This window comes from Hypanus sabinus, unplaced genomic scaffold (assembly GCF_030144855.1).
Source record: "Hypanus sabinus isolate sHypSab1 unplaced genomic scaffold, sHypSab1.hap1 scaffold_561, whole genome shotgun sequence".
Lineage (NCBI taxonomy): Eukaryota > Metazoa > Chordata > Chondrichthyes > Myliobatiformes > Dasyatidae > Hypanus > Hypanus sabinus.
The window spans coordinates 169124-196296 of record NW_026781422.1 but is presented as its reverse complement, the minus strand read 5'-3'; the positions used below and the strand labels follow the sequence as shown (position 1 = coordinate 196296).

The 27173-nt window shown below is 50.0% G+C and overlaps 1 protein-coding gene across 1 annotated transcript in view; it reads left to right on the top strand.

Moving 5' to 3' along the window:
- The first annotated feature begins 423 nt into the window (after positions 1 to 423).
- The window catches only part of LOC132389415 (serine-rich adhesin for platelets-like), a 62041-nt gene continuing 35291 nt past the window's right edge, over positions 424 to 27173 (top strand). Inside the window, exons 1-5 of the mRNA XM_059961941.1 lie at positions 424 to 520; positions 4283 to 4348; positions 10569 to 11276; positions 17371 to 22419; positions 24148 to 25869. Coding sequence (XP_059817924.1) covers positions 424 to 520; positions 4283 to 4348; positions 10569 to 11276; positions 17371 to 22419; positions 24148 to 25869 — 7642 coding nt within the window. The remainder of the gene's footprint in view (positions 521 to 4282; positions 4349 to 10568; positions 11277 to 17370; positions 22420 to 24147; positions 25870 to 27173) is intronic.

The following is a 27173-nucleotide window of genomic DNA, read 5'->3' as shown; positions in this document are numbered from 1 at the left end:
CACCAGCCTGTAACTTTTCTCTAACGACTCCTCACTCTCCCTGACCAGACGAAGTTCATCAAGCTGCATCTCCTGTTCCCGAACACGGTCTCTTAGGAGCTGGCGCAGAAATGGACGTCTGGAAAGTTAGGAGATTCCAGCGCCTCCCACATCCGACACCGAGAACAACAAACTGCCCTCACACTCAGAATTCCTTCTTTCCTCAAATAACAGGAAAAATTGAAAACTAAGCCGACCTTGCCTCGCCCGTTTCCGCTAAGCCTGTTGAGCCAAAGCCCTTAAGCCTTCACACTGCCCCTCTGCACATTCCGCTGCCCGCTGTATAAGGCTGTGTTCCTTTTAAATCTACCTCGCTTCGCTGCCCGACATCACCCGCCGGCGCAGTCCCGCCTCTCTTAACGCCGAAGTGAAGAAAAAATCAAAATGGATCCAGCAGCATTCCCGATCCGATTCTCAGACTTCCTTCTCCGAATTAAACCGAATCACTACGAGAGGGTGTTGTACAATTATAACGTGGGCAGTAATGTCCTTGGTCTGAGTTTAGTTCATGGGGCCGGGTGAGGTGGGTTGGTGACCAGAGCACGAGGACTCAGCTAGGGTAGTGTTAGGATGGGATGGATGAGGGATCGGACAATGATCATTGGGTGTTGGGGGTGGTGGGAAACACTGAGAGGGCCAAGGCCCCAGTGGCCGGGTGGGAACTGACTGGTGAGTCCATGGAGTTCGTGATATTGGGGAGTTTTTCAAGAGTCGGGACATGAGAGTGCATTGTTGGACTTGGCAGTGGAGAATGGTGAAGTTTTGAATTAACGTCGTATCTGTATGTAGAGATTGTTTTTGTGACGTGTTGAATAGGGTCAGGATTGGGGTTGGAGAGTGTGAGGTGGAGTGAGTGAGCAGAGAGGGGTGGATGTTGGACTGGAGAGGCTGAAAGGGAGAAGATGATTCATACTTGACCACCAGCCCATAAGAGTCTGCAGACTCGGGAAATGGTGGTGAGATTCACTGAAGGGAACCCTCATTACCATGTTCAGTTGTAGAAATTCATGCTGAGGAGAGAAACCTGGAGTCATGGTGGTTTGGGAGGGAGAGTCAGAATAGGGAAGAGGATATTGTTGGTTTCTTCACACACCCCATCCCATTCCCTCATGTATGTTTATGTGGGAGGAGATTACAGTGAGACAGATAATGCTGGTTTCTTCACACTCCCCGTCCCCTTTCCCTCAGACTCATGTCTTGCCTGATGATCTGTTTCTGTGTTTCCACTCTCCTCCTCTCCCTTCCTTTATTCCAGGTCCTGGGACTTCCACAGGGAAACAGTCTGAAAGGTCATCCACTGGAGATTTTTCCCAGGAAACTTCTTCAGTCCCAGCTCGAGATACAGCCTCAGGTACCAAGTCTGGTGAAAGTGTGTCATTCCATAACTTTGTAACCTGGAAGCTCTCATGAGCCGATTCAAGTCCCAAGTGTATTGTCGTTCAACCATGCACATCGATATAGTGAAATGAAACATCAATCCTGTGGGGCCAACGTGCAGAACAAGGTTCTGCAGTAGTTTTAATGACAGAATAGTATGTATTGCAATGTATTGCCGTAAAAAAAAGCAAATTTCATGACATGTGAGTGATGATAAACCTGATTCAGGTAACAGATTCTTTTGACTGAGAGAGGGGGAGCAGTGAGAGGGTAATCATGATTGGGGAGAAAGGCAAGGGACATGGGAGGTAAGCACCAAATAGACAGTATGAAATGATAAATAAACCAATTGTTTGGAATTCAAATGATTTTTCCTGTGTGTCATGGCTGGGTGTTACTTCACCCACACATCTCCACCCCCACCCGCCTGAACACTCCTTCTGTGCCACCTGTCCCGCAGCTCTACAATGGCGCTCCAGCCCCACCATCCTGTGCTCCCGTCAGATTTGCAAACTCACTCTCTGCCTGGCGTTGACAAATACAGTACTTTGTAAAAGTCTTGGGCACTTGAGATATATATCTGTGCTGAATTCCTCTACGCAGTCCTCTATATCGATACACAGTACACGGTTACGATCCAGCTCTGACCCTGAGTTTCATGTCCTGAAGGCAGAGAGGTAAATGTTTATGTAAAACACTATATTTTTACTGACACTGTGATATTGAAACAAACAGCAATATCAATATGTTAAAGATGAAAAGTGACCTGTGCAGGATGAGAGTGTATCTGTGAATTGGGGAGTGTGGGGGTTTGGGGTGCAGGGCATTTAGACAGGGTTTACATGTGTGCTGGATGGCAGTGGGGTGTTAAAAGGTCTAACAGCCCGGGGGAAGATGCTGTTTCCCAGCCTGGTTCACTTGTTAGGTGTGCGGTACAGTGGATGTGAACGATGGGGACGGTTCAAACCCTGCTTCTGATTAGAGTAGCGTTCACGGCCTCAGGAAATGGTTCACGTTTCCTTGACTGGAGCCTGGTCCAGTAGGCCAGTGTATTTGCAGCCTCAGAGCACATTGACTTGGATAAATCCCCAGGGGCCAGGCCTGGACTTTGTAGCAGGGAGGGGAAGAAATAATCAGAAGCCCTTGTGGGGGCATTTGCTTCGTCATTAGCCATGGTGACTGGAAGGGAAAGAGGGATAGTTGGGAAGGAAGGGGAGGGCAGGAGAGAGTGCAAACAATGAAACAGAGGGGAGTGTGACGGAGAGGAGGGGTGGAAGAATGGTTACTGGAGAGATGGAAGTCGGAGAAATGTATGGGAAAGTGGGTGGGAGAGAGGGCTGAGTGGAGGGGAAATGCAGACTGGAAGGGAGAGGGAGGAATGAGAAGGGGGGGGGGGTGGAAATGGAAGAAGATGGTGATGCTGAAGATTCACAGGTCCACAGCTGGACAGTGAAGATCAGGAATCAGTAGTGGGGATTATTGAAGTAAACACTGTGGGAATATTTGTTTCTTCACTCTCCACTGGTGCCTGGAACGTGGGGAATGTTGTTCCGTTGCTTAAGAAGGGCAGTGAGGATGTGACAGGGATCAGTGGGGTTCAGGGAATCACTGGCTGACACTGGGCTGGTCAGATGGGTGGAGTTGGGATGAGGTGGCCAAGGGATTGGGGACTGGTCATTGTGTGGGGATCGGAATGGATGTATGGAGAACCGTAGCCCAGATAGGGGTTGGGAATACACTGGACGCCTGCTGAATATGGGACGTTGTGTAGAGATTGGGCAGGGCGATGATACGTCAGGGTACTGGGTGGTATTTGAAGTGTTTGGGCATCAGAGGGTATTGGGGCACTTGGGCATTGGAGAATGGTGGTGGTTTGATGAGTCTTTGTGAAAATGTATCATGGGGTGATGAATAGGTTCAGGATTGTGGCAACACACTCAAAATGCTGGAGGAACAGCAGGTCAGGCAGCATCTATGGGGAAGAGTAAACAATCGACGTTTCGGGCCGGGACCTTCATCAGGGTTGGGGCTGGGTTTGATGGACTGTGGGGGGGGGGGGGGGTTGTGAGGATCTGTGGCTTTTGGACAGAGTGAGAAGCGATCATTGAGCAGAGAGTGATGAAGTAACTGTCAAAGAGTTGTTCAGAGAGAGGTCAGAGAGGAAGACTGACAGTTCAGAGGGATGAGACTGGTGAGGAATGAGAGAGGAGAGGGAACACACTGTGACATGATGGAGAGGGAAGGTGGAGAGATGGTGGACCCCAGTTGTTGGACAGAGTTTTAGTGGAAATTGGGATGTAGTGGGTGAGTAGCAGACGAACCGAGGAGACGGTGTGGTGGTGTCTGGGAGAGGCAGCGATGGAGAGTTTAGCAGGAGAATAATGGAGTGAATGGCGAGAGTTGTGTCTGCGGGGTGGGGTAGATTTGAGTGGAGGGATTTGCATGACTCAGACAGGAGAGATGGATGGTAAAGAGTGGGGGATGGGAAGTGAGATGAAAGAAGAGGATTGACTAAAGAGGGAGGAGTGAATGACACGGGCGGACTGTTTGGGGTTAGAGGTTTGAACTCGTGGGAACCCAGGAAGCAATGACTGGAGAACCCGGGCTGGGTTTGTCCACCAACGGATCTGGTGTCAGTGGAGGAGATTGTTGAAGGGAATGTTCCTCTCTCTGTTCAATCCCTGAACTTCATTCTGACGGGCTGAGGACAATGACTGATGTTGAGGAGGGAGAGTCTGTGGAGGGAGACTGAGTGTGTCAGGGTCATTATGTTAACCCTTCTCCCTTATCTGCTGTCCCAGTCTGATATCCGAATTTGGCGATTGCACTCCGCCAACCGCTTTTAATTTCTTCATTTATTTTCCAGGTCCGCCGAATTCCAAAGGGACCAGCCGGAAGCCGTCCTCTGGCCCAGAGAAAGAGACGTGCTCAGGTATCAGGTCTTGTTTGATAGAGGGGAGTGTGGGGGTCTCTTCAGACCGGTTTGGATCCCAGTCACACCCTGTGACACCACCCGCGATATTCAGAAGCAAATGCAGTCACAGCGTTGAGAGAGGCCTCATTAAACCCTTTAAGTAGTTTGTGTAAATCTCTCAGACCCACCTTTGTGTACAGGTGTGTACAGCTCCTCATTCCACACCTACCTCACTCCACTCCACCTTCCCTCTCTGACAGTCTGTCCATCTCATCTCCGAGGGTCACTGATGCTCAGCAATAGACCCGGACAGTCTACCTCCCTGTTCACCCGCTGCCAAAGTCAGCTTATCCCAGCTCCTCCTCAGTCCACTTCATTCCTTTATTCTCTGGTCCACTGTCCTCTGCAATTGGATTAATCCTCTTCAGCCCTTTACCTTTTCCACATATCACCTCCCAGCTTCTCAAATCAGCCCCTCCCTCACCCACCAAACTTCCCACTCACCTGGGTTCCCCTATCACCTGCCAGCTGTACTCCTCCCCACTTCTTTATTCTGGCTTTTTCCCTTTCTTTCCAGTGCTGATGAAGAGTCTCAGCCCAAAACATTCACTGTTTATTCCTCTCCAGAGATGCAGCCTGACCCGCTGAGTTCTTCCAGCATTTTGTGTGTGTTGCTCTGTGTTTTCAGCATCTGCAGAATCTCTCATCTTTATGAATTATTCTCCCTGTTTAATCTCTGCCACTCTCCCATGTCTCTGTTACTATGTTCCAGACCTGGAGGTTTCCACAATGGATCAGCCCGATGGATCATCTACCGGACAACCCACCCCATCACCGTCCTCTGTCTCACCGGGAGAGAGATCCTCAGGTATGAGATCTTGTATGAGATCAGGTATGGGGTCTCTCAGTCTCTCGCTCTGTGATGTCGAACTTCTCATAGACCAATTCAGCTGTTGGATGTACATCACTGTGGGCTGCCAATGAGTGTTCTGTTGTCCCATTCTCCTTTCTGTGTCAAATCTTTGCTTCATCCAAGATTACTCAAAGTTGGTGTGCATCATTGTGGAGAAGAATAAGCCTCTTTGTCTGAGGCGGTCCATGGGGCTGGGTAGGATGGGTTGTCAGAGAGAGGATGAGGACAGAAACCCAGGGATTTAGTAGGAGAGGGATTCACTGTCTGTCAATGACGGAGGCCTGGTTCGGAATTAGAGAGTGTGCGTTTACTGACCGATGACCGGCAGCACGGTTTTCCCATGAGGGACGTGGGACAAAGATCACAGAATATGGCTGTTGATCCTTTTCGGATTGTTGTCCCAGTGGCTACCTGTTTTAATTCGACTTCCCATTCCCATTCCCACATGTATATCCAAGGACCGTTTTACCCACATGACGAGGCCGAAGTCAGTATGGAGGGAGAACACCTCATATTCCATCTAGGTAGCCTCCATCTCGATGGCATGAACATTGTTTAGTCTAACTTCTCACAACCTCTACCCCCTACCACTTCTCTCTTCATGCATTCCCACTGTGGCTCAGGTACACCCTCCTCCAATCCTCCACCCTCGTCTCTCAAATCCCTTTCCTCACATCCCCCTCTCTCGGCATTCACTCTTTCTGCATCACTCTCTTGTCAGTCTCTCTTTCCTTCCCTCCAGTTGGAGTGTCTGTCTCACTGCTCTCTGCTCAACTCTCCTTACACAGTCATCACTCAGTCGCCTCATTCCTCCAACTCCAGCTTCCCACCTCTCTCTCCATCCCTCCCTCCTGTGTGTTTTCACCCATTTCCTTCTGTCCACGTACTGAATTACTCAAACCCCACTCCAGTCGTTTCTATGTCTCATCAGTCACCGTGTAACTCCTCACAGTCATTCCTCCCTTCCTCTCTATGACCATCCTCCCCTCTCACCTCCCCTTTCTCTGTGTCCACCCCTCTCTGCCCTATCGTGTTTGAGCGGTGGACTGACAGGCTGGATTGCGTGTGTCTGTACACTGCCGGGAGACAGTACCATCGACTGCTGGACATTGTCTCTCAGGGACTTGCACTGTGTATGATTTCCTTTTCAAGTGAAGATGCTTCTTTGCTCATTTTTTTGAATGTTTTTTGAATGTTTTGTACCTTGTCCCCAGAGGAATGCAGTCTCGTTAGGCTGTGTCCATGTATGGTTTGAATGATAATTAACATTAACTTGATTTGATTTGTAGACCTATTGTGATAGGCAAACAGGTCCTTGCTTAGGCACGAGTTGATTCTAGCCATGAGTAATTCAGAAAGGGAAAAAGGAAATGGGTGAAAATACACAGGAGAGAGGGATGGAAAGAGAGGCGGGATGCTGGACTGGGAGGAATGAGGCGACTGAACAGAGAGTGATGACTGTGAGGAGCGTTAGGCAGAGAGATCAGTGAGAGTGACGTTCCACTGGAGGGAAGGTAGGAGAGACCGACAAGACAATGATGCAGACAGAGTGAATGCCGAGAGAGGGAAGTGTGAGGACAGAGATTTGAGCGTCAAGGGTAGGGGTATTAAAGAGCAAAGGAGAGGTTAGTGTGTGTATTGCATATTTGAGACTGCTGTTCCTGCCATTGAGTTCCTTCCTGATGGAATGTAAAACCAGTTTTTATTACTTTACACTTCCTTTGTATATCTTCTTATAGATTCCCAGTTGGACACAACTCAGGAATGTTAGGGATCAGCAACCGGAGAACCTACTGCAGGTTTCTCCACCACTTCAGCAGAGTCTCCAAGCTCAGGAGCAATTCTTCCCCCTTCCATTCCCGAGCTGATGAAGGGTCTCAGCCCAAAACAGTCACTGTTCATTCCCCTCGACATGCAGCCTAACCTGCTGAGTTCTTACATCACTTTGTGTGTGTTGCTCTGGATTTTCAGCATCTGCAGAATCCCTCATCTTTATGAATTATTGTCCCCATTTAATCTCTGCCATCCTCCCAAGTCTCTGTTGCTTTGTTCCAGACCTGGAGGTTTCCGCAATGGATCAGTCCAAAGTATCATCTGCAGGTCAACTCACTCCATCACCATCCTCTGTCTCAGCAGGAGAGAGATTCTCAGGTATTAGATCTTGTGTCCATCGGGGTCTCTCAGTCTTTCACTGTGACGTCGAACTTCTCATAGACCAATTCAGCTGTTGGATGTGCATCGTAATGGGTTGCCAATGAGTGCTCACTTATTCCTTCCCTCCTGTCTGTGTGAAATTTCTCCTGTGTCCAAGATTACTCAAAGTTGGTGTGCTTTGTTGTGGTGATGAGTATTCCTCTTTATCTGAGGTGGTCCATGGAGCCGTGTAAGATATGTTCCCAGAGAGAGGATGAGCACAGAAACCCAGGAATTTAATGAGAAAGGGGTTCGCTGGGGAAATGTCTGTCAACCTTTGGAATGACGGAGACATTGTTCAGAATTAGAGGGCAAACACGAGGAAATCTGCAGATGCTGAAAATTCAAACAACACACAAAATGCTGGTGGAACACAGCAGGCCAGGCAGCATCTATAGGGAGAAGCACTGTTGACGTTTCGGGCCGAGACCCTTCATCAGGACTAACTGAATGGAAAGATAGTAAGAGATTTGAAAGTAAGAGGGGAAGGGGAAAATGCGAAATGGTCGGAGAAGACCGGAGGGGGTGGGATGAAGCTAAAAGCTGGAATCCTCCGGCCTTCTCCTATCATTTTGCATTTCCCACTCCCACCACTACTTTCAAATCTCTTACAATCTTTCCTTTCAACTAGTTCTGACGAAGGGTCTCGGCCCGAAACGTCAACAGTGCTTCTCTTTATAGATGCCGCCTGGCCTGCTGTGTTCCACCAGCATTTTGTGTGTTGTTGTCGGAAGTAGAGGGGTGTGTTTAGACTGACATCAGGGGTTTGTGGAGCAAAGATCACGGAATACGGGTGGAGGTCTGGAGCTTCGGAGAATGAGGGGGTGAGGTTTACAAAATTATGAGGGGTATAGATAGGGTACATGCAAGCAGACTACTTCCAGTGAGGTTGAGTGAGACCAGAACTAGAGGTCACAGGTTAAGAGTGAAAGGTGAAATGATCAAGGAAAACATGAGAGGGAATGTCGTCACTCTGAGGGTGGTGCAAGTGTGGAACAAGCTGCTGACTGATGTGGTGGATGTAGGTTTAATTTCAACATCAAAGAGAAGTTTGATGAATACGTTAATGGAATGGACTGCTCAGTTCTGGATGCAGGATGATGGGATGATTCGAAATATTAATTCAGAATGGACAACAGATGGGCCAAAGTGCCTATTTCTAAAATGTAGTGCTCTATGACTCGATAAATCGGAGTGAGCGGATAGTGGTGGCTCGGAGCCGGGGAGTGAAAGGGGATGTGAGGGAAAGAGGAGGAAGCAGGGGTTGGGGTCACTGAATGAAGACTGGAGGTGGGAATAGCAGAGGGGTCTGGCATGTGTGACGAAGAGAGGGAGGAAGGAAAAAGCGGGGGAATCAGAGTCAGAATCAAGTTTAATATCACTTCTTCAATATTAAGTTTGATTTGACTTTATTTCTTTCATCCTTCACATCCATGAGTGGTCAAAAGCTTTACGTCTCTCTCTGAATCATACTGAACTTCTTCAACTGTCTCAGGTGAAAGAGGCACTGTTGTGCTTTTTTCACCACACAACCAGGATATACAGATCAAGTAATGTCCTCAGTGATGTTATACAGAAGAACTCAAAGATGTTCACCCTCAGAACCCAAGATCCACTGATGTCAATAGAGGCGAGCCTGTCTCTATTCCCCCCGTAGTCCACAACCATGTTTTTGTGACATTGAGGGAGAGGTTGTTTTCTTGACACCACTGCGTCATGATGATGACTTCTTCCCTGTAGACCGTCTCGTCAATATTTGAGATAAGGCCAATCATCTGCAAAATTAGCAGGTTGGAGCTCTGGGTAGTGACAGTCATGGATATACAGAGAGTAAAGAAAGGGGCTTAGGACACAGCACTGGGAGCTCCTGTGTTGAGGGTCAGAGGAGCAGTGGTGAGGGAGCCCACTCTTGCCACCTGTAGTAGTGAAGAAAGAGGGAGAAATGATTGCGGTGGTGAACATTGGCCATTCAGAAACATGATGGTGGAGGAGAAGCTGTTCCTGAAGGAGTGACTGACAGGAGAGTGATTCAGACGGAGTGAATGCTGAGAGAGGGACGTGAGCAGGCGGATTTGAAAGACCAGGATTAGAGGTAATAAAGACGAAAGGAGAGAGGTGTAGGTATATTTTAAAGGGCAGATTTGACCAGGAATTAATTCTCTTGTTTACAGCCACTGCGTTCGTTGCTGATCTGATGCAGAACTTATTCATTAATTACAGATTCCCAGTCGGAAAAAACTCGTGAACCCTGGGGACCAGCGACTGGAGAACTTGGTTTAGTTTTGACCTCCATCCCAAAAGGCTCTGTGATCTCAGTTACAGATTCCCAATCGGAGACGACTTGGAAACCCCGAGGATCAGCGACAGGAGAACCTGATCCAGGATTGTTCACCACCCCAGCAGGGTCTGTGAGCTCAGGTACAGATACCCATTCAGAAACAACCTGGAAACCCCAGGGATCAGTCACTAGAGAATCTCATCCAGGTTTCATCACCACCCCGGTAGGATCTGTGAACTCCTTTACAGATTTGCAGTCAGGTGCAACTCAAGAACCGCAAGCATCAGCAACCGATGACACTTTTTTGGGTTTGACCACCACCCCAGCAGATTCAGTGACCTCAGCTACAGAATTCCAGTCAGACACAACTCAGGAATCGCAGAAAACAGCGACTGGAGCATCTGGTTTGGGCTTGATCACCACCCCAACACTATCTGCGAGCTTAGGTACGGAGCCCCATTCAGACACAACTCATAAAACCCAGATAACAGCGACTGGAGAGCCTGGTCCAGGTTTGACCACCCCAGCATGGTTTGCGAGGTCAGGGACAGATTCTCAGTCTCACACAACTCAGGATCCCCAGGGATCGGTGACCGGAGAACCTGCTCCAGATTTGACTACCGCTCCAACAGGGTCTGTGAGCTCCATTACAGATTCGCAGTCAGACACGACTCGGGAAGCGCAGAAAACAGCGACTGGAAAGCCTGTTCCAGGTTTCACCATCCCAGCAGGGTCTGCAAGTTCCATTACAGATTCCCAGTCAGACACATCTTGGGAAACTGAGGGATCAGTCACTGGAGAACATGGTCCAGGTTTGACCACAGCTCCAACAGGGTCTGTGAGCTCTATTACAGATTCCCAGTCGGATACAACTCGGAAGGACCAGGGATCAGTCACTGGAGAACTTGATCCAGCTTTGACCACTACCTCAGCAGGGTCTGTGAACTCTGTTACAGATTCCCAGTTGGACACATCTCGGGAAGCCCGGGGATCTGTGATGAATGAACCTGGTGCAGGTTTGACCAACACCCCAGCAGTGTCTTTAAGTTCTGTTACAGATATCCAGGCGGAGAAAGTTCCGGAAGCCCAGAGTTCAATCACTGGAGAACCCGGTCCGGGTTTGACCACAAACCTAGCAGGGTCTGCGAATTCGGGTTCAAATCCACAGTCAGACACAACTCGGGAATCTGAGATATCTGCGATTGGAGAACATGATCCAGGAATGACCACCACTCTAATAGGGTCTCCGAGCTCAGGTACAGATTCCCAGTCGGAGACAACTCAAGAAGCACTTGGATCAGCGATGGGTGATCTTGCTCAGAGCATAACCAGCACCCCAGCAGAAACCGCGAGCTCAGGTACAGATACCCAGTCGGACACAACTCAGGAGACCCAGGGATCAGCGACTGGAGAACCCGGTCTGAGTTTGACCACCATCCCAGCAGGATCTGCGAGCTCAATTACAGATTCCCAGGCAGACATTACTCGGGGACCACAGGGAGTAGTGACGGGTGAACCTGGTCCGGGTTTGACAACCATCCCTGAAGGATCTGCGAGCTCAGGTATCCGTGATGGGGATTACTGAAGGGATAATTGTTCCCCATTGTCGGACACTAAAATTTATCCTGTGTTAGTGATGGAGGGGACAGCATGGAGAGTCCGAAATGGAGAGTCAGATAGGGAGAGTCTGAGGGGAGAGGCAGATAGAAGAAACCGAGGGAAGTAGGGAGAGACTGAGTTGTGAAGGAGTTAGGGACAGACTGAGTTGTGAAGGAGTTAGGGAGAGACTTGAGTTGTGAAGGAGTTAGGGAGAGACCAAGGTCTGAGAGACTGAGGGGGGATAGAGGTGGATTTCCGGGGGGGATGAGGTAGGAAGGCAGAGAGTGACCAAGGGTAGACGCAGATGAGGAGACAAAGGAGAATGAGGTAGGGAGAGACCAATGGCAGTGAGAAGTACGGAGAGTCCGGAGGGAGGGATGTAAGAAGAGTCCCAAGGATGAGGGTGGTAGGGAAATACCAAGTGGAGAGGCAAGTTTGGAGAGTCCAATGGGAGGGACTGAGGAGAGAGAGAGAGAGAGAGAGAGAGAGAGAGGTAGGGACGGAGACTGGAAAGGGTCGTAGAGAGAGACCGAGAGTAGAGGGCGGTAGGGAGAGACAGAGACAGATGGGTGAAGAATGAGGGGAAATACTGAGGGAAGAGGGAGAGAGGTAGGGAGGAATCGAGGTGAGAAGGAATTAGGGTGTTAGGGAGGACTGAGTTGAGAGGGAGGTATAGAGGGACCGAGGCGAGAGGGACGTTGTGTGGAACCGAGGGTTGAATGTGCTAGGGAGAGACCGAGGAAAGAGAGGGAGATGCGGGACTGAGTGTGCAGGGTAGTAGGGAGAGACTGTGGAGGGGCAGGAAGGGAGTGACTCCGAGGAATGGAAGGTAGACAGAGAGACTGAAGGGAGAGGGAGTTGGGAGACCGGGATGAGAGGGCTATAGAGAAACGCCATGAGAGATGGAGGGAGAGTAAGGGGAGATCGAGTTAGGGAGAGGCCGCGGAGAATGTGGGGATAGACCGTGGAGGGGAGTTGGGATGAGTCCGAGGGACAGAGGGGAAGTGAGGGTCAAGGTGAGAGGGAGGGAGGGAGAGGCTGAGGGGAGAGGGGATGTATACGAGACCAAAGGGAGAGAATAGTAGGGAGACACCCAGTGGAGTAGAGAGAAATTGAGGGGTAATTAGGGAGACACGAATAGATTGAGGGGGAGGGATACCGAGCATGACCAAAGTTTGATGGATTTAAGGAGCGTCTGAGGGATAGGGAGGTAGGCAGAGAGGGGGATAGGGAGGGAGCCAGAGTCCGAAATGAGAGGGAGGTTGAGAGAGACTGAATGGAGAGTCAGGTAGGGAACGATTGTGGGTATAGGCTGAGGGGTGAGGGAGGTAGGGTTAGACTAAGAGTAGATGGAATTCGGGAGAGACTGAGGGAGAGAGGCATGGAGAGAGTGATCGAGGGTAGACAGAGTTAAGGAGAGACCAAGGGTAGAGGGAGGGAGGGAGAGATCCAGGGGTGGTGGGGGGGGGGGAGTGGCATTGGGTGAAAGAGGGGACAGATAAGTGAAGAGATTGAGGGAGAGTTAGGTAGAGAGAGACTAACTTGAAATGGTGGTATAGAGATGCCAAAGGGAGAAGGAGTTGGGTCTGAGATGAAGAGGAGAGATAGGGTGACACCGAGATGAGAGAATGTTAGGGAGACACTGAGGGGAGAGGGAGGTAGTGAGAGACAGAGAGGAGATGGAGGTAGGGAGAGACTGAGGGTTGAGGGTGATAGGAGACACCAAGGGGAAAGAGAGGTAGGGAGAGTGAGTGGAAAAGGATGTTCACAGAGGCAGAGAGGAGGGGGAGATTGGGGGATTCTGATGGGAGAGGAAGCCAAGATTCATTTTCTTGCAGGCATACTTAATAAATCCAGTACCCCTAGGGGAATCAATGAACGTCTGCCCCAATGGCGGGGAGGGGGTGCAATATATGTTTAAAAGAGAACAAACTGAGCAAATACAAATAGAAAGAATAATAATAAATAAATAAACAACCTCAACCCCACTTGCCGGCCTTTTCCCCGTAAACTTTGATGGCATGCCCAATAAAGAACATATCAATCTTGACCTTAAATACACCCCTGCTGCCCGTGGTAACAAATTCCACCAATTCACCACCCTCTGGCAAAAGAAATTACTCCACATTTCTGTTTTAAATGAACGTCCCTCTATCTGTGCCCTCTTGTTCTGGTCTCCCCCACCATGGGAAACATCCTTTCCACATCTACTCTGTCTAGGCCTTTCAGCATTTGAAATGTTTTTATGAGATCTCCCTCATCCTTCTCAGTTCCAGCAAGCACAGACCCAGAACCATCAGACATTCCTAGTATGATAACCCTTTCATTCCTTGTGAACCTCCTTTGGACCATCTCCAGTGGCAGCACATCGTTTCTCAGAAGAGTAGCAGAAACTAAATATTCATCTGGCCTTTGACTGAGAGTAGTGACAGGTCACAGACATTCACCAGGGAGAGTTGCTGAACAGGGACTGGATGGTTTCGGTACCTTTTCAGATCAGAGACCTCCTTTTCAAATTTAATTCAGCCTTCCCATTTCCATTCCGACATGTCTATCCAAGGCCTCCTCCACTGACATGATGAGGCAAAACTTTTCGATCTTTAAGATAATTTCTATTTTTTGAGTCATTGTGAGTGTTGTTACTTCGATGTACTTGTGCTATTATTGAGTAATGATAATTATAAGAAGATTTGAAAAGAAAGACATGATGAGGCCAAACTCAGAATTGAGGGACAAAGCTTACTATTGTACCTGGGTAGTCTCCAAACTGACAGCATGAGCATTGATTTCTCGAACTTCTGGTAATAGTGCCACATTCTTCCCTATTCCCCATCTCTTTTTCCTTCTCTTACCTTTGCCTGTCCATCACCTTCCTCCCCCACCCCTTTTCTTTCTTCCATGGCCTTCGGTCCTCTCCTATTAGATTCCCCCTTCTTCAGCTCCGTATCTCTTTCAAATATCAGCTTCCCAGTTCTTTACTTCACCCCTCCCCCTCCCGGTCTCAGCATCACCTTGAGTTTCTCCCTCCCCTCCCCCACCTCCTAAATCTGACTCCTCAACATTTTTTCTTCAGCCCTGCTGAAGGGTCTCGTCACGAAACATCAACTATTTTCCCATAGACTGGCCTACTAAGTTCCTCCAGCATTTTGTGTGTGTGGCAGAAACACTGATTTCTCTTTGACGGTAATTTCTACCCCCTACCGCTTCTCTACATTTCCATACTTATTCTGCCTCCCCTCTTCCCCCTTATCCTCTCCTCACCTGCCCATCATCCCCCTCCAGTTCCCCTCCTCTATTTCTTTATTCTCTGGTCCACTTTCCTCTTTGATTGGATTACTCCTTCTTCAGCCCTTTACCTCTTCCATATATCACCTCCAGTTTCTCAAATCACCCCTCCCTCACCTAACTTCCCACTCACCTGGCTTCACCTATCAACTGCCAGCTGTACTCCTCCCCACCTCTTTATTCTGGCTTCTTCCCCCTTCCTCTCCAGTGTTGATGAAGGGTCTCAGCACAAAACATTCACTGTTTATTCCCCTCCAGAGATGCAGTCTGACCTGCTGAGTTCTTACAGCATTTTGTGTGTGTTGCTCTGGATTTTCTGCATCTGCAGAATCTCACATCTTTATAAATTATTGTCCCTGTTTAATCTCTGCCACTCTCCCATGTCTCTGTTACTTTGTTCCAGACCTGGAGGCTTCCACAATGGATCAGCCCGATGGATCATCTACAGGACAATCCACCCCACCACCATCCTCTGTCTCAGTGGGAGAGAGATCCTCAGGTATTAGATCTTGTGTCCATCGGGGTCTCTCAGTCTCTCGCTCTGTGATGTTGAACTTCTCAAAAACCAACTCAGCTGTTGGATGTGCGTTGTAACGGGCTGCCAATGAGTGTTCAGTTGTCTTATTCTCCTTCCTGTGTGAAATTTCTGCTTCAGCCAAGATTACTCACAGTTGGTGAGCTTTGTGTGGAGAAGAAGAAACCCCTTTGTCTGAGGCGGTCCATGGGGCTGGGTAAGATGGGTTGTCAGAGAGAGGATGAGGACAGGCACCCAGGGATTTAATGACAGAGGGGTTCACTGGGGAAGTGTCTGTCAACCTTTGGAATGACAGAGATCTGGTTCAGAATTAGAGTGATGTGTTTACTGACTGACATCAGGGGTTTGTGGAGCAAAGATCATAGAATACAGGTGTAGGTCTGGAGCTTCGGGGAATAAGGGGATAAGGTTTACAAAATTATGAGGGGTATAGTTAGGTTACATGCAAGCGGGCTACATCCACTGAGGTTGTGTTAGTCAAGACCTGGTGATCACAGGTTAAGAGTGAAAGGTGAAATGATCAAGGAGAACATGAGCGGGAATGTCTTCACTCTCGGGGTAGTGCAAGTGTGGAACAAACTGCTCACTGATGTGGTGGATGTGAATTTGATTTCAACATCAAAGAGGAGTTTGGGTGAATACATGGATGGGAGGGGAATGAACGGCTCTGTCCTGGGTGCAAGTTAATGGGATGATGAGGAATATTAGTTCAGCATGGACTAGATGGGCCAAAGGGCCTGTTTCTGTGCTGTAGTGCTCTATCACTCTCGATAACTCTGTGTAACTGGATATTGGTGGGTGGGAGGGGTTTGTAAGTGGGAAAGGAAAGAATTAGTTCACTGAAGGAAAACTGGATGTGGGTGATGGGAGAGAGGTCTGGGGTGTGTGACAAAGAGAGAGGATGGGGGTGAAGAGGAATGGAATCAGATTCAGAATCAGCTTAAATACCACTGCTTAAAAAAATCAATAAAGCATTCAATAGACTATGTCTTATATCCCTCATATACATGAGGAGTAAAAACCTTTATGTCCCTGTCTGAATGTGCAATATTGGAATGATAGTAAATTGTAATAAATAGTATGTACAGTCAACAAAACAGTCAATATAGTTTAGAAATACGATTGTGTCAGCGTGAATTAATCAGTCTGATGGCCTGGTGGAAGAAGCTGTCCCGGAGCCTGCTGGTCCTGGCGTTCATGTTGTGGTACCGTTTCCCAGTTGGTAGTAGCTTGAACATTGTGTGGTTGGGGTGACTCAGGACCCCAGTCATCCTTCAGGTCCTTTTTACGCACCTATCATTGTAAATGTCCTGAATAGGGGGAAGTTCACATCTACAAATGCAGTGGGCTGTCCACACCACGTTCTGCAGAGTCCTGCTACTGAGGGAAGTACAATTCCCATACCAGGCACTGATGCGGCCAGTTAGGATGCTCGCAATTGTGCCCCTGTAGAAAATTCTTAGGATCTGAGGACTCACGCTGAACTTCTTCAACTATCTGAGGTGAAGGAGACACTTTGTGCTTTTTTTTTCACCACACAGCCAGTTTGTACAGATCAAGTAAGGTCCTCAGTGATGTTTATACTGCGGAACTTAAAGCTGTTCACCTTCTCAACCCTAGATCCATTGATGTCAATAGGGGCGAGCCTGTCTCTATTCCCCTTGTAGTCCACAACCAGCTCCTTTGTTTTTGCGACATTGAGGGAGAGATTGCTTTCTTGACACCATTGCGTCAGGGTGATGACTTCTTCCCTGTAGACCGTCTCGTTAATATTTAAGATAAGGCTAATCATCTGCAAAGTTAGCAAGTTGGAGCTGTGGGTACTGACAGTTATAGGTATCCAGAGAGTAAAGCAGGGGGCTCAGGACACAGCACTGGGGGCTCCTGTGTTGAGGGTCAGAGGAGCAGCGGTGAGGGAGCCCACTCTTGCCACCTGTAGTAGTGAAGAAAGAGGGAGAAATGATTGCGGTGCTGAACATTGGCCATTCAGAAACCTGATGGTGGAGGAGAAGCTGTTCCTAAAGGTGTGACTGACAGGAGAGTGATTCAGACGGAGTGAATGCCACTAGAGGGACATGTGAGCAGGCAGATTTGAAAGATAAGGACTGGAGGTAATAAAGACGAAATGAAAAAATGAAAAATACTTTAAAGGGCAGATTTGGCCAGGAATTAATCCTCTTGTTTCCAGCCACTGAGTTCCTTCCTAATCTGATGTAGAACTTATTCATTAATTACAGATTCCCAGTCGGACTCAACTCGTGAACCAAAGAGATCAGCGGCTGGAGAATCTGGTCCAGGTTTGACAACCCGAACAAGGTCTGCGAGCTCAGGTACAGACACCCAGGTTTACACAACTCTTGAACTCCAACGGTCAGCGACTGCAGAACCTAGGCTGGATCTGTCCACCACCACAGCTGTGTCTCTGAGCTCTGTTACAGATATCCAGTCAGACCCAACTCAGGATGGATCAGCGATGGGTGATTTTGATCAGAGCTTAACCAGCACCCCAACAGGCTCTGCAATCTCAGTTACAGATTCCCAGTCGGAGACGACTTGGAAACCCCGAGGATCAGCGACAGGAGAACCTGATCCAAGTTTGTCCACCACCCCAGCTGGGTCTGCGAGCTTAGGTGTGGATCCCCATACAACCCACATAACAGTGACTGGAGAGCCTGGTCCAGGTTTGACCACACCAGCATTGTTCGCAAGGTCAGGGACGGATTCTCAGTCTCACACAACTCAGGATCCCCAAGGATCAGTGACCGGAGAACCTGGTCCAGGTTTGACCACCGCACCAAAAGGGTCTGTGAGCTCCTTTACAGATTCGCAGTCAGACACGACTCGGGAAGCGCAGAAAACAGCGACTGGAAAGCCTGTTCCAGGTTTCACCATCCCAGCAGGGTCTGCAAGTTCCATTACAGATTCCCAGTCAGACACAACTTGGGAAACTCAGAGATCAGTCACTGGAGAACCTGGTCCAGGTTTGACCACACCTCCAACAGGGTCTGTGAGCTCCATTACAGATTCCCAGTCGGACACAACTCGTGAACCAAAGGGATCAGCGACTGGAGAACTTGGTTTGGGTCTGACCACCATCCCAACAGGGTCTGTGAGCTCCATTACAGATTCCCAGTCGGACACAACTCGTGAACCAAAGGGATCAGCGACTGGAGAACTTGGTTTGGGTCTGACCACCATCCTAACAGTGTCTGTGAGCTGTGTTACAGATTCCCAGTCGGGCACAACTTGTGAACCACAACGGTCAGCGACTGCAGAACCCAGGCCGGATCTGACCACCACTACAGCTATGTCTCTGAGCTCTGTTACAGATATCCAATCAGACACAACTCAGGAGACAAATGGATCAGCGATGGGTGATTTTGATCAGAGCTTAACCGGCACCCCAACTGGCTCTGTGATCTCAGTTACAGATTCCCAGTCGGAGACGACTTGGAAACCCCGAGGATCAGCGACAGGAGAACCTGATCCAGGTTTGTCCACCACCCCTGCTGGGTCTGCGAGCTCAGAAACAGATTCCCAGTCGGACACAACTCTTAAAACCCAAATTACAGCTACTGGAGAACCTGGACAGAGTTTCACCACCACCCCAGCAGGGTCTGCAAGCTCAGCTACAGATACCCATTCAGAAACAACCTGGGATCCCCAGGGATCAGTCACTAGAGAATCTGATCCAGGTTTCATCACCAGCCCGGTAGGATCTCTGAGCTCCTTTGCAGATTACCAGTCAGGTGCAACTCAAGAACCGCAAGCATCAGTGACCGATGACCCTGTTTTGGGTTCGACCACCAGCCCAGCAGGGTCAGTGACCTCAGCTACAGATTTCCCGTCAGACACAACTCGGGAAACGCAGAAAACAGCGGCAGGAACATCTGGTTGTGGCTTGATCACCACCCCAATAGTGTCTGCGAACTCAGGTATGGATCCCAATTCAGACACAGCTCATAAAACCCACATAACAGCAACTGGAGAACCTGGTCCAGGTTTGACCACCCCAGCAGGGTCTGCAAGTTGCATTACAGATTCCCAATCAGACACAACTTGGGAAACTGAGGGATCAGTCACTGGAGAACCTGGTCCAGATTTGACTACCGCTCCAACGGGGTCTGTGAGCTCCATTACAGATTCCCAGTCGGACACAACTCGTGAACCAAAGGGATCAGTGACTGGAGAACTTGGTTTGGGTCTGACCACCATCCCAACAGGGTCTGTGAGCTCTGTTACAGATTCCCAATCGGACACAACTCGTGAACCAAAGGGATCAGCTACTGGAGAACTTGGTTTGTCTTTGACCACCATCCCAACAGGGTCTGTGAGCTCCTTTACAGATTCCCAGTCGGATTCAACTCGCGAACCACAACGGTTATCGACTGCAGAACCTAGGCCGGATCTGACCACCACTACAGCTATGTCTCTGAGCTCTGTTACAGATATCCAGTCAGACCCAACTCAGGAGACAAATGGATCAGCGATGGGTGATTTTGATCAGAGCTTAACCGGCTCCCCAACTGGCTCTGTGATCTCAGTTACAGATTCACAGTCGGAGACGACTTGGAAACCCCGAGGATCAGCGACAGGAGAACCTGATCCAGGTTTGTCCACCACCCCTGCTGGGTCTGCGAGCTCAGAAACAGATTCCCAGTCGGACACAACTCTTAAAACCCAAATTACAGCTACTGGAGAACCTGGACAGAGTTTCACCACCACCCCAGCAGGGACTGCAAGCTCAGCTACAGATACCCATTCAGAAACAACCTGGGATCCCCAGGGATCAGTCACTAGAGAATCTGATCCAGGTTTCATCACCAGCCCGGTAGGATCTCTGAGCTCCTTTGCAGATTACCAGTCAGGTGCAACTCAAGAACCGCAAGCATCAGTGACCGATGACCCTGTTTTGGGTTCGACCACCAGCCCAGCAGGGTCAGTGACCTCAGCTACAGATTTCCCGTCAGACACAACTCGGGAAACGCAGAAAACAGCGGCAGGAACATCTGGTTTTGGCTTGATCACCACCCCAATAGTGTCTGCGAACTCAGGTATGGATCCCAATTCAGACACAGCTCATAAAACCCACATAACAGCAACTGGAGAACCTGGTCCAGGTTTGACCACCCCAGCAGGGTCTGCAAGTTGCATTACAGATTCCCAATCAGACACAACTTGGGAAACTGAGGGATCAGTCACTGGAGAACCTGGTCCAGATTTGACGACCGCTCCAACGGGGTCTGTGAGCTCCATTACAGATTCCCAGTCGGACACAACTCGTGAACCAAAGGGATCAGCTACTGGAGAACTTGGTTTGTCTTTGACCACCATCCCAACAGGGTCTGTGAGCTCCTTTACAGATTCCCAGTCGGACACAACTCGCGAACCACAACGGTCAGCGACTGCAGAACCTAGGCTGGATCTGTCCACCACCACAGCTGTGTCTCTGAGCTCTGTTACAGATATTCAGTCAGACCCAACTCAGGATGGATCAGCGATGGGTGATTTTGATCAGAGCTTAACCAGCACCCCAACAGGCTCTGCAATCTCAGTTACAGATTCCCAGTCGGAGACGACTTGGAAACCCCGAGGATCAGTGACAGGAGAACCTGATCCAGGTTTGTCCACCACCCCAGCTGGGTCTGCGAGCTCAGAAACAGATTCCCAGTCGGACACAACTCTTAAAACCCAAATTACAGCTACTGGAGAACCTGGTCTGAGTTTCACCACCACCCCAGCAGAGTCTGCAAGCTCAGGTACAGATACTCATTCAGAAACAACCTGGGATCCCCAGGGATCAGTCACTAGAGAATCTGATCCAGGTTTCATCACCAGCCCGGTAGGATCTCTGAGCTCCTTTACAGATTACCAGTCAGGTGCAACTCAAGAACCGCAAGCATCAGTGACCGATGACCCTGTTTTGGGTTCGACCACCAGCCCAGCAGGGTCAGTGACCTCAGCTACAGATTTCCCGTCAGACACAACACGGGAAACGCAGAAAACAGCGGCAGGAACATCTGGTTTTGGCTTGATCACCACCCCAATAGTGTCTGCGAACTCAGGTATGGATCCCAATTCAGACACAGCTCATAAAACCCACATAACAGCAACTGGAGAACCTGGTCCAGGTTTGACCACCCCAGCAGGGTCTGCAAGTTGCATTACAGATTCCCAATCAGACACAACTTGGGAAACTGAGGGATCAGTCACTGGAGAACATGGTCCAGATTTGACTACCGCTCCAACGTGGTCTGTGAGCTCCATTACAGATTCCCAGTCGGGCACAACTCGTGAACCAAAGGGATCAGTGACTGGAGAACTTGGTTTGGGTCTGACCACCATCCCAACAGGGTCTGTGAGCTCTGTTACAGATTCCCAATCGGACACAACTCGTGAACCAAAGGGATCAGCTACTGGAGAACTTGGTTTGTCTTTGACCACCATCCCAACAGGGTCTGTGAGCTCCTTTACAGATTCCCAGTCGGATACAACTCGTGAACCACAACGGTCAGCGACTGCAGAACCTAGGCCGGTTCGGACCACCACTACAGCTATGTCTCTGAGCTCTGTTACAGATATCCAGTCAGACCCAACTCAGGAGACAAATGGATCAGCGATGGGTGATTTTGATCAGAGCTTAACCGGCACCTCAACTGGCTCTGTGATCTCAGTTGCAGATTCCCAGTCGGAGACGACTTGGAAACCCCGAGGATCAGCGACAGGAGAACCTGATCCAGGTTTGTCCGCCACCCCAGCAGGGTCTGCGAGCTCAGAAACAGATTCCCAGTCGGACACAACTCTTAGAACCCAAATTACGGCTACTGGGGAACCTGGTCTGAGATTCACCGCAACCCCAGCAGGGTCTGCGAGCTCAGAAACAGATTCCCAGTCGGACACAACTCTTAGAACCCAAATTACAGCTACTGGGGAACCTGGTCTGAGTTTCACCGCAACCCCCGCAGCGTCTGCAATCTCAGCTAAAGATACTCATTCAGAAACAACCTGGGATCCCCAGGGATCAGTCACTAGAGAATCTGATCCAGGTTTCATCACCAGCCCGGTAGGATCTCTGAGCTCCTTTACAGATTACCAGTCAGGTGCAACTCAAGAACCGCAAGCATCAGTGACCGATGACCCTTTTTTGGGTTCGACCACCACCCCAGCAGGGTCAATGACCTCAGCTGCAGATTTCCAGTCAGTCACAACTCAGGAAACGCAGAAAACAGCGAATGGAGGATCTGGTTTGGGCTTGATCACCACCCCAACAGTGTCTGCAAGCTTAGGTATGGATCCCCATTCAGACACAGCTCATAAAACCCACATAACAGCAACTGGAGAGCCTGGTCCAGGTTTGACCACCCCAGCATGGTTTGCGAGGTCAGGTACGGATTCTCAGTCTCACACAACTCAGGATCCCCAGGGATCGGTGACCGGAGAACCTGGTCCAGGTTTGACCACCCCAGCAGGGTCTGCAAGTTGCATTACAGATTCCCAGTCAGACACAACTTGGGAAACTGAGGGATCAGTCACTGGAGAACCTGGTCCAGATTTGGCTACCGCTCCAACGGAGTCTGTGAGCTCCATTACAGATTCCCAATCGGGCACAACTCGTGAACCAAAGGGATCAGTGACTGGAGAACTTGGTTTGGGTCTGACCACCATCCCAACAGGGTCTGTGAGCTCCATTACAGATTCCCAATCGGACACAACTCGTGAACCAAAGGGATCAGTGACTGGAGAACTTGGTTTGGGTCCAACCACCATCCCAACAGGGTCTGTGAGCTCTGTTACAGATTCCCAGTCGGACACAACTCGTGAACCAAAAGGATCAGCTACTGGAGAACTTGGTTTGTCTTTGACCACCATCCCAACAGGGTCTGTGAGCTCCTTTACAGATTCCCAGTCGGATACAACTCGCGAACCAAAACGGTCAGCGACTGCAGAACCTAGGTCGGATCTGACCACCACTACAGCTATGTCTCTGAGCTCTGTTACAGATATCCAGTCAGTCCCAACTCAGGAGACAAATGTATCAGCGATGGTTGATTTTGATCAGAGCTTAACCGGCACCCCAACTGGCTCTGTGATCTCAGTTACAGATTCACAGTCGGAGACGACTTGGAAACCCCGAGTATCAGCGACAGGAGAACCTGGTCTGAGATTCACCACCACCCCTGCTGGGTATGCGAGCTCAGAAACAGATTCCCAGTCGGACACAACTCTTAAAACCCAAATTACAGCTACTGGAGAACCTGGACAGAGTTTCACCACCACCCCAGCAGGGTCTGCAATCTCAGCTACAGATACCCATTCAGAAACAACCTGGAAACCCCAGGGATCAGTCACTAGAGAATCTGATTCAGGTTTCATCACCAGCCCTGTAGGATCTCTGAGCTCCTTTACAGATTACCAGTCAGGTGCAACTCAAGAACCGCAAGCATCAGTGACCGATGACCCTTTTTTGGGTTCGACCACCACCCCAGCAGGGTCAACGACCTCAGCTGCAGATTTCCAGTCAGACACAACTCAGGAAACGCAGAAAACAGCGAATGGAGGATCTGGTTTGGGCTTGATCACCACCCCAACACTATCTGCGAGCTTAGGTACGGAGCCCCATTCAGACACAGCTCATAAAACCCACATAACAGCAACTGGAGAGCCTGGTCCAGGTTTGACCACCCCAGCATGGTTTGCGAGGTCAGGTACGGATTCTCAGTCTCACACAACTCAGGATCCCCAGGGATCTGTGACCGGAGAACCTGGTCCAGGTTTGACCACCGCACCAAAAGGGTCTGTGACCTCCTTTAGAGATTCGCAGTCAGACACGACTCGGGAAGTGCAGAAAACAGCGACTGGAAAGCCTGTTCCAGGTTTCACCATCCCAGCAGGGTCTGTAAGTTCAATTACAGATTCCCAGTCAGACACAACTTGGGAAACTCTGGGATCAGTCACTGGAGAACTTGATCCAGCTTTGACCACTACCTCAGCAGTGTCTGTGAGCTCTGTTACAGATTCCCAGTCGGGCACAACTCGTGAACCAAAGAGATCAGCGACTGGAGAACCTGGTCCGGGTTTGACCACCCGAGCATGGTCTGCGAGCTCAGTCACAGATACCCAGGTTTACAGAACCCTTAAACCTCAACGGTCACCGACTGCAGAACCTAGGCCGGATCTGTCCACCACCACAGCTGTGTCTCTGAGCTCTGTTACAGATATCCAGTCAGACACAACTCAGGAGCCACATGGATCAGCGATGGGTGATTTTGATCAGAACCTGACCGGCTCCCCAACAGGCTCTGTGATCTCAGTTACAGATTCCCAGTCGGAGACGACTTGGAAACCCCGAGGATCAGCGACAGGAGAACCTGATCCAGGTTTGTCCACCACCCCTGCTGGGTCTGCGAGCTCAGAAACAGATTCCCAGTCGGACACAACTCTTAGAACCCAAATTACAGCTACTGGGGAACCTGGTCTGAGATTCACCGCAACCCCAGCTGGGTCTGCGAGCTCAGATACAGATACCCAGTCGGACACAACTCTTAGAACCCAAATTACAGCTACTGCAGAATCAGAGTCTGGTTTCACAGCCACCCCAGCAGGGTCTGCAAGCTCAGGGACAGATACCCATTCAGAAACAAGCTGGAATCCCCAGGGATCAGCAGCTGGAGAACCTGGTCTGAGTTTCACAGCCACCCCAGCAGGGTCTGATAGTTCAGGTACAGATACCCATTCAGAAACAAGCTGGGAACCCCAGGGATCAGTCACTAGAGAATCTGATCCAGGTTTCATCACCACCCCGGTAGGATCTCTGAGCTCCTTTACAGATTCACAGTCAGACGCAACTGAAGAACCACAATCATCAGTGACCGATGACCCTTTTATGGGTTTGACCACCACCCCAGCAGGGTCAGTGACCTCAGCTACAGATTTCCAGTCAGACACAACTCAGGAAACGCGGAAAACAGCGACTGGAAAGCCTGTTCCAGGTTTCACCATCCCAGCAGGGTCTGCAAGTTCCATTACAGATTCCCAGTCAGACACAACTTGGGAAACTGAGGGATCAGTCACTGGAGAACCTGGTCCAGATTTGTCTACCGCTCCAACAGGGTCTGTGAGCTCCATTACAGATTCCCAGTCAGATACAACTCGGAAGGACCAGGGATCAGCAACTGGAGAACTTGATCCAGCTTTGACCACTACCTCAGCAGGGTCTGTGAACTCTGTTACAGATTCCCAGTTGGACACATCTCGGGAAGCCCAGGGATACGTGATAAGTGAACCTGGTCCAGGTTTGACCAACACCCCAGGAGGTTCTGCAAGTTCCGTTACAGATTGCCAGTCAGAAACAACTTTGGAAACCCAGGGGTCAGTCACTGGAGAACATGATCCAGGAATGACCACCACCCCAACAGAATCTAGGAGTTCCTTTACAGATTACCAGTCAGAGTCAACTCAAGAAACACTTGGATCAGCGATGGGTGATCTTTCTCAGAGCATAACCAGCACCCCAGCAGAAACCGCGAGCTCAGGTACAGATACCCAGTCGGACACAACTCAGGAGACCCAGGGATCAGCGACTGGAGAACCCGGTCTGGGTTTGACCACCATCCCAGCAGGATCTGCGAGCTCAAGAACAGATTCCCAGTCGGACACAACTCGGGGACCACAGGGAGTAGTGACGGGAGAATCTGCTCCAGGTTTGACAACCACCCCAGAAGGATCTGCGAGCTCAGGTATCTGTGATGGGGATTGCTGAACGAATAATTGTTCCCCTTTGTCGGTCCTTAAAATTCATCCTGTTTCAGACTGACTGCAGAGATGAAGTGGGGGGGGGGGGTGTAGGGAGAGTCCAAGCAGGAGAGACAGGTAGAAGAGACAAAGGGAAGTAGGGAGAGAATGAGTAGTGAAGGAATTAGGGAGAGACCAAGGTGATGGGGAGTCTGGGAGAGACTGAGGGGGTATATAGGTGGTGAGATTTCCGGGGGGTGAGGTAAGGAGTCAGAGAGTGAACAAGGGTAGACGCAGTTGAGGAAACACTGAAGGAAGAAGGAGGTAGGGAGAGACCAATGGCAGTGAGAAGAAGGGAGAGTCCGAAGGGGGAGGGATGTAAGACGAGTCCGAGGGATGAGGGTGGCTGGGAATACCAAGTGGAGAGGAGTGTTTGGAGAGTCCAATGGGAGAGGCAGGTAGGGCGAGACTGAGAAGAGAGAGATAGGGACAGACTGGAGAGGGTCGTAGAGAGAGATCGAATGTAGAGGGAGGTAGGATGAGACCGAGGGCAGAGGGAGATAAGTGCAGACCAAGGGAAGAGTGATATTTGCAGTCTGAGGCGTGGGGTTGGGGGAGACCGAGGATAGAGGGTGGTAGGGAGAGACAGAGACAGAGGGGTGAAGGATGTGGGGTAATACTGAGGGAAAGGGGAGGTAGGGATGTACCGAAGAGACAAGGAATTAGGGAGATGGTGTTCGGGAGGACTGAGTTAAGAGTGAGGTATAGAGAATACCGAGGCGAGAGGGAGGTTGCGTGCAACTGAGGGTTAAATGTGGCATGGAGACACCGAGGAAAGATAGGGAGATGTGGGAGATCAAGGGTGGAGGGTAATAGGGAGAGACCGTGGCGGGGAGAAAAGGGGTGACTCAAAGGAATGGAAGGTAGAGAGAGAGACTGATGGGGGAGGGAGTTGGGAGACCGGGGGGAGAGGGCTATAGAGAAACGCCATGAGGTATGGAGGGAGAGTGAGCGGAGACGGAGTTAGGGAGAGGTCAAGTGGAGAATGTGGGGAGAGACAGTGGGGCAGAGGAGAAGTGAGGGACAAGGTGTGAGGGAAGGAGGGAGAGGCTGAGCGGAGAAGGCGGGAGCACGAGACCAAGGGGAGAGAATGGTAGGGATGGACAGAGTGGAGTAGAGAGAATTTGCGGGGAGGTAATTATGGAGACACAAAGGGACTGGGAGGTAGCAAGACCTAGTGTGAACAAGGGTTGATGGATTTAAGGAGGGTCTGAGGGATAGGGAGGTAGGCAGAGAGGGGGATAGGGGG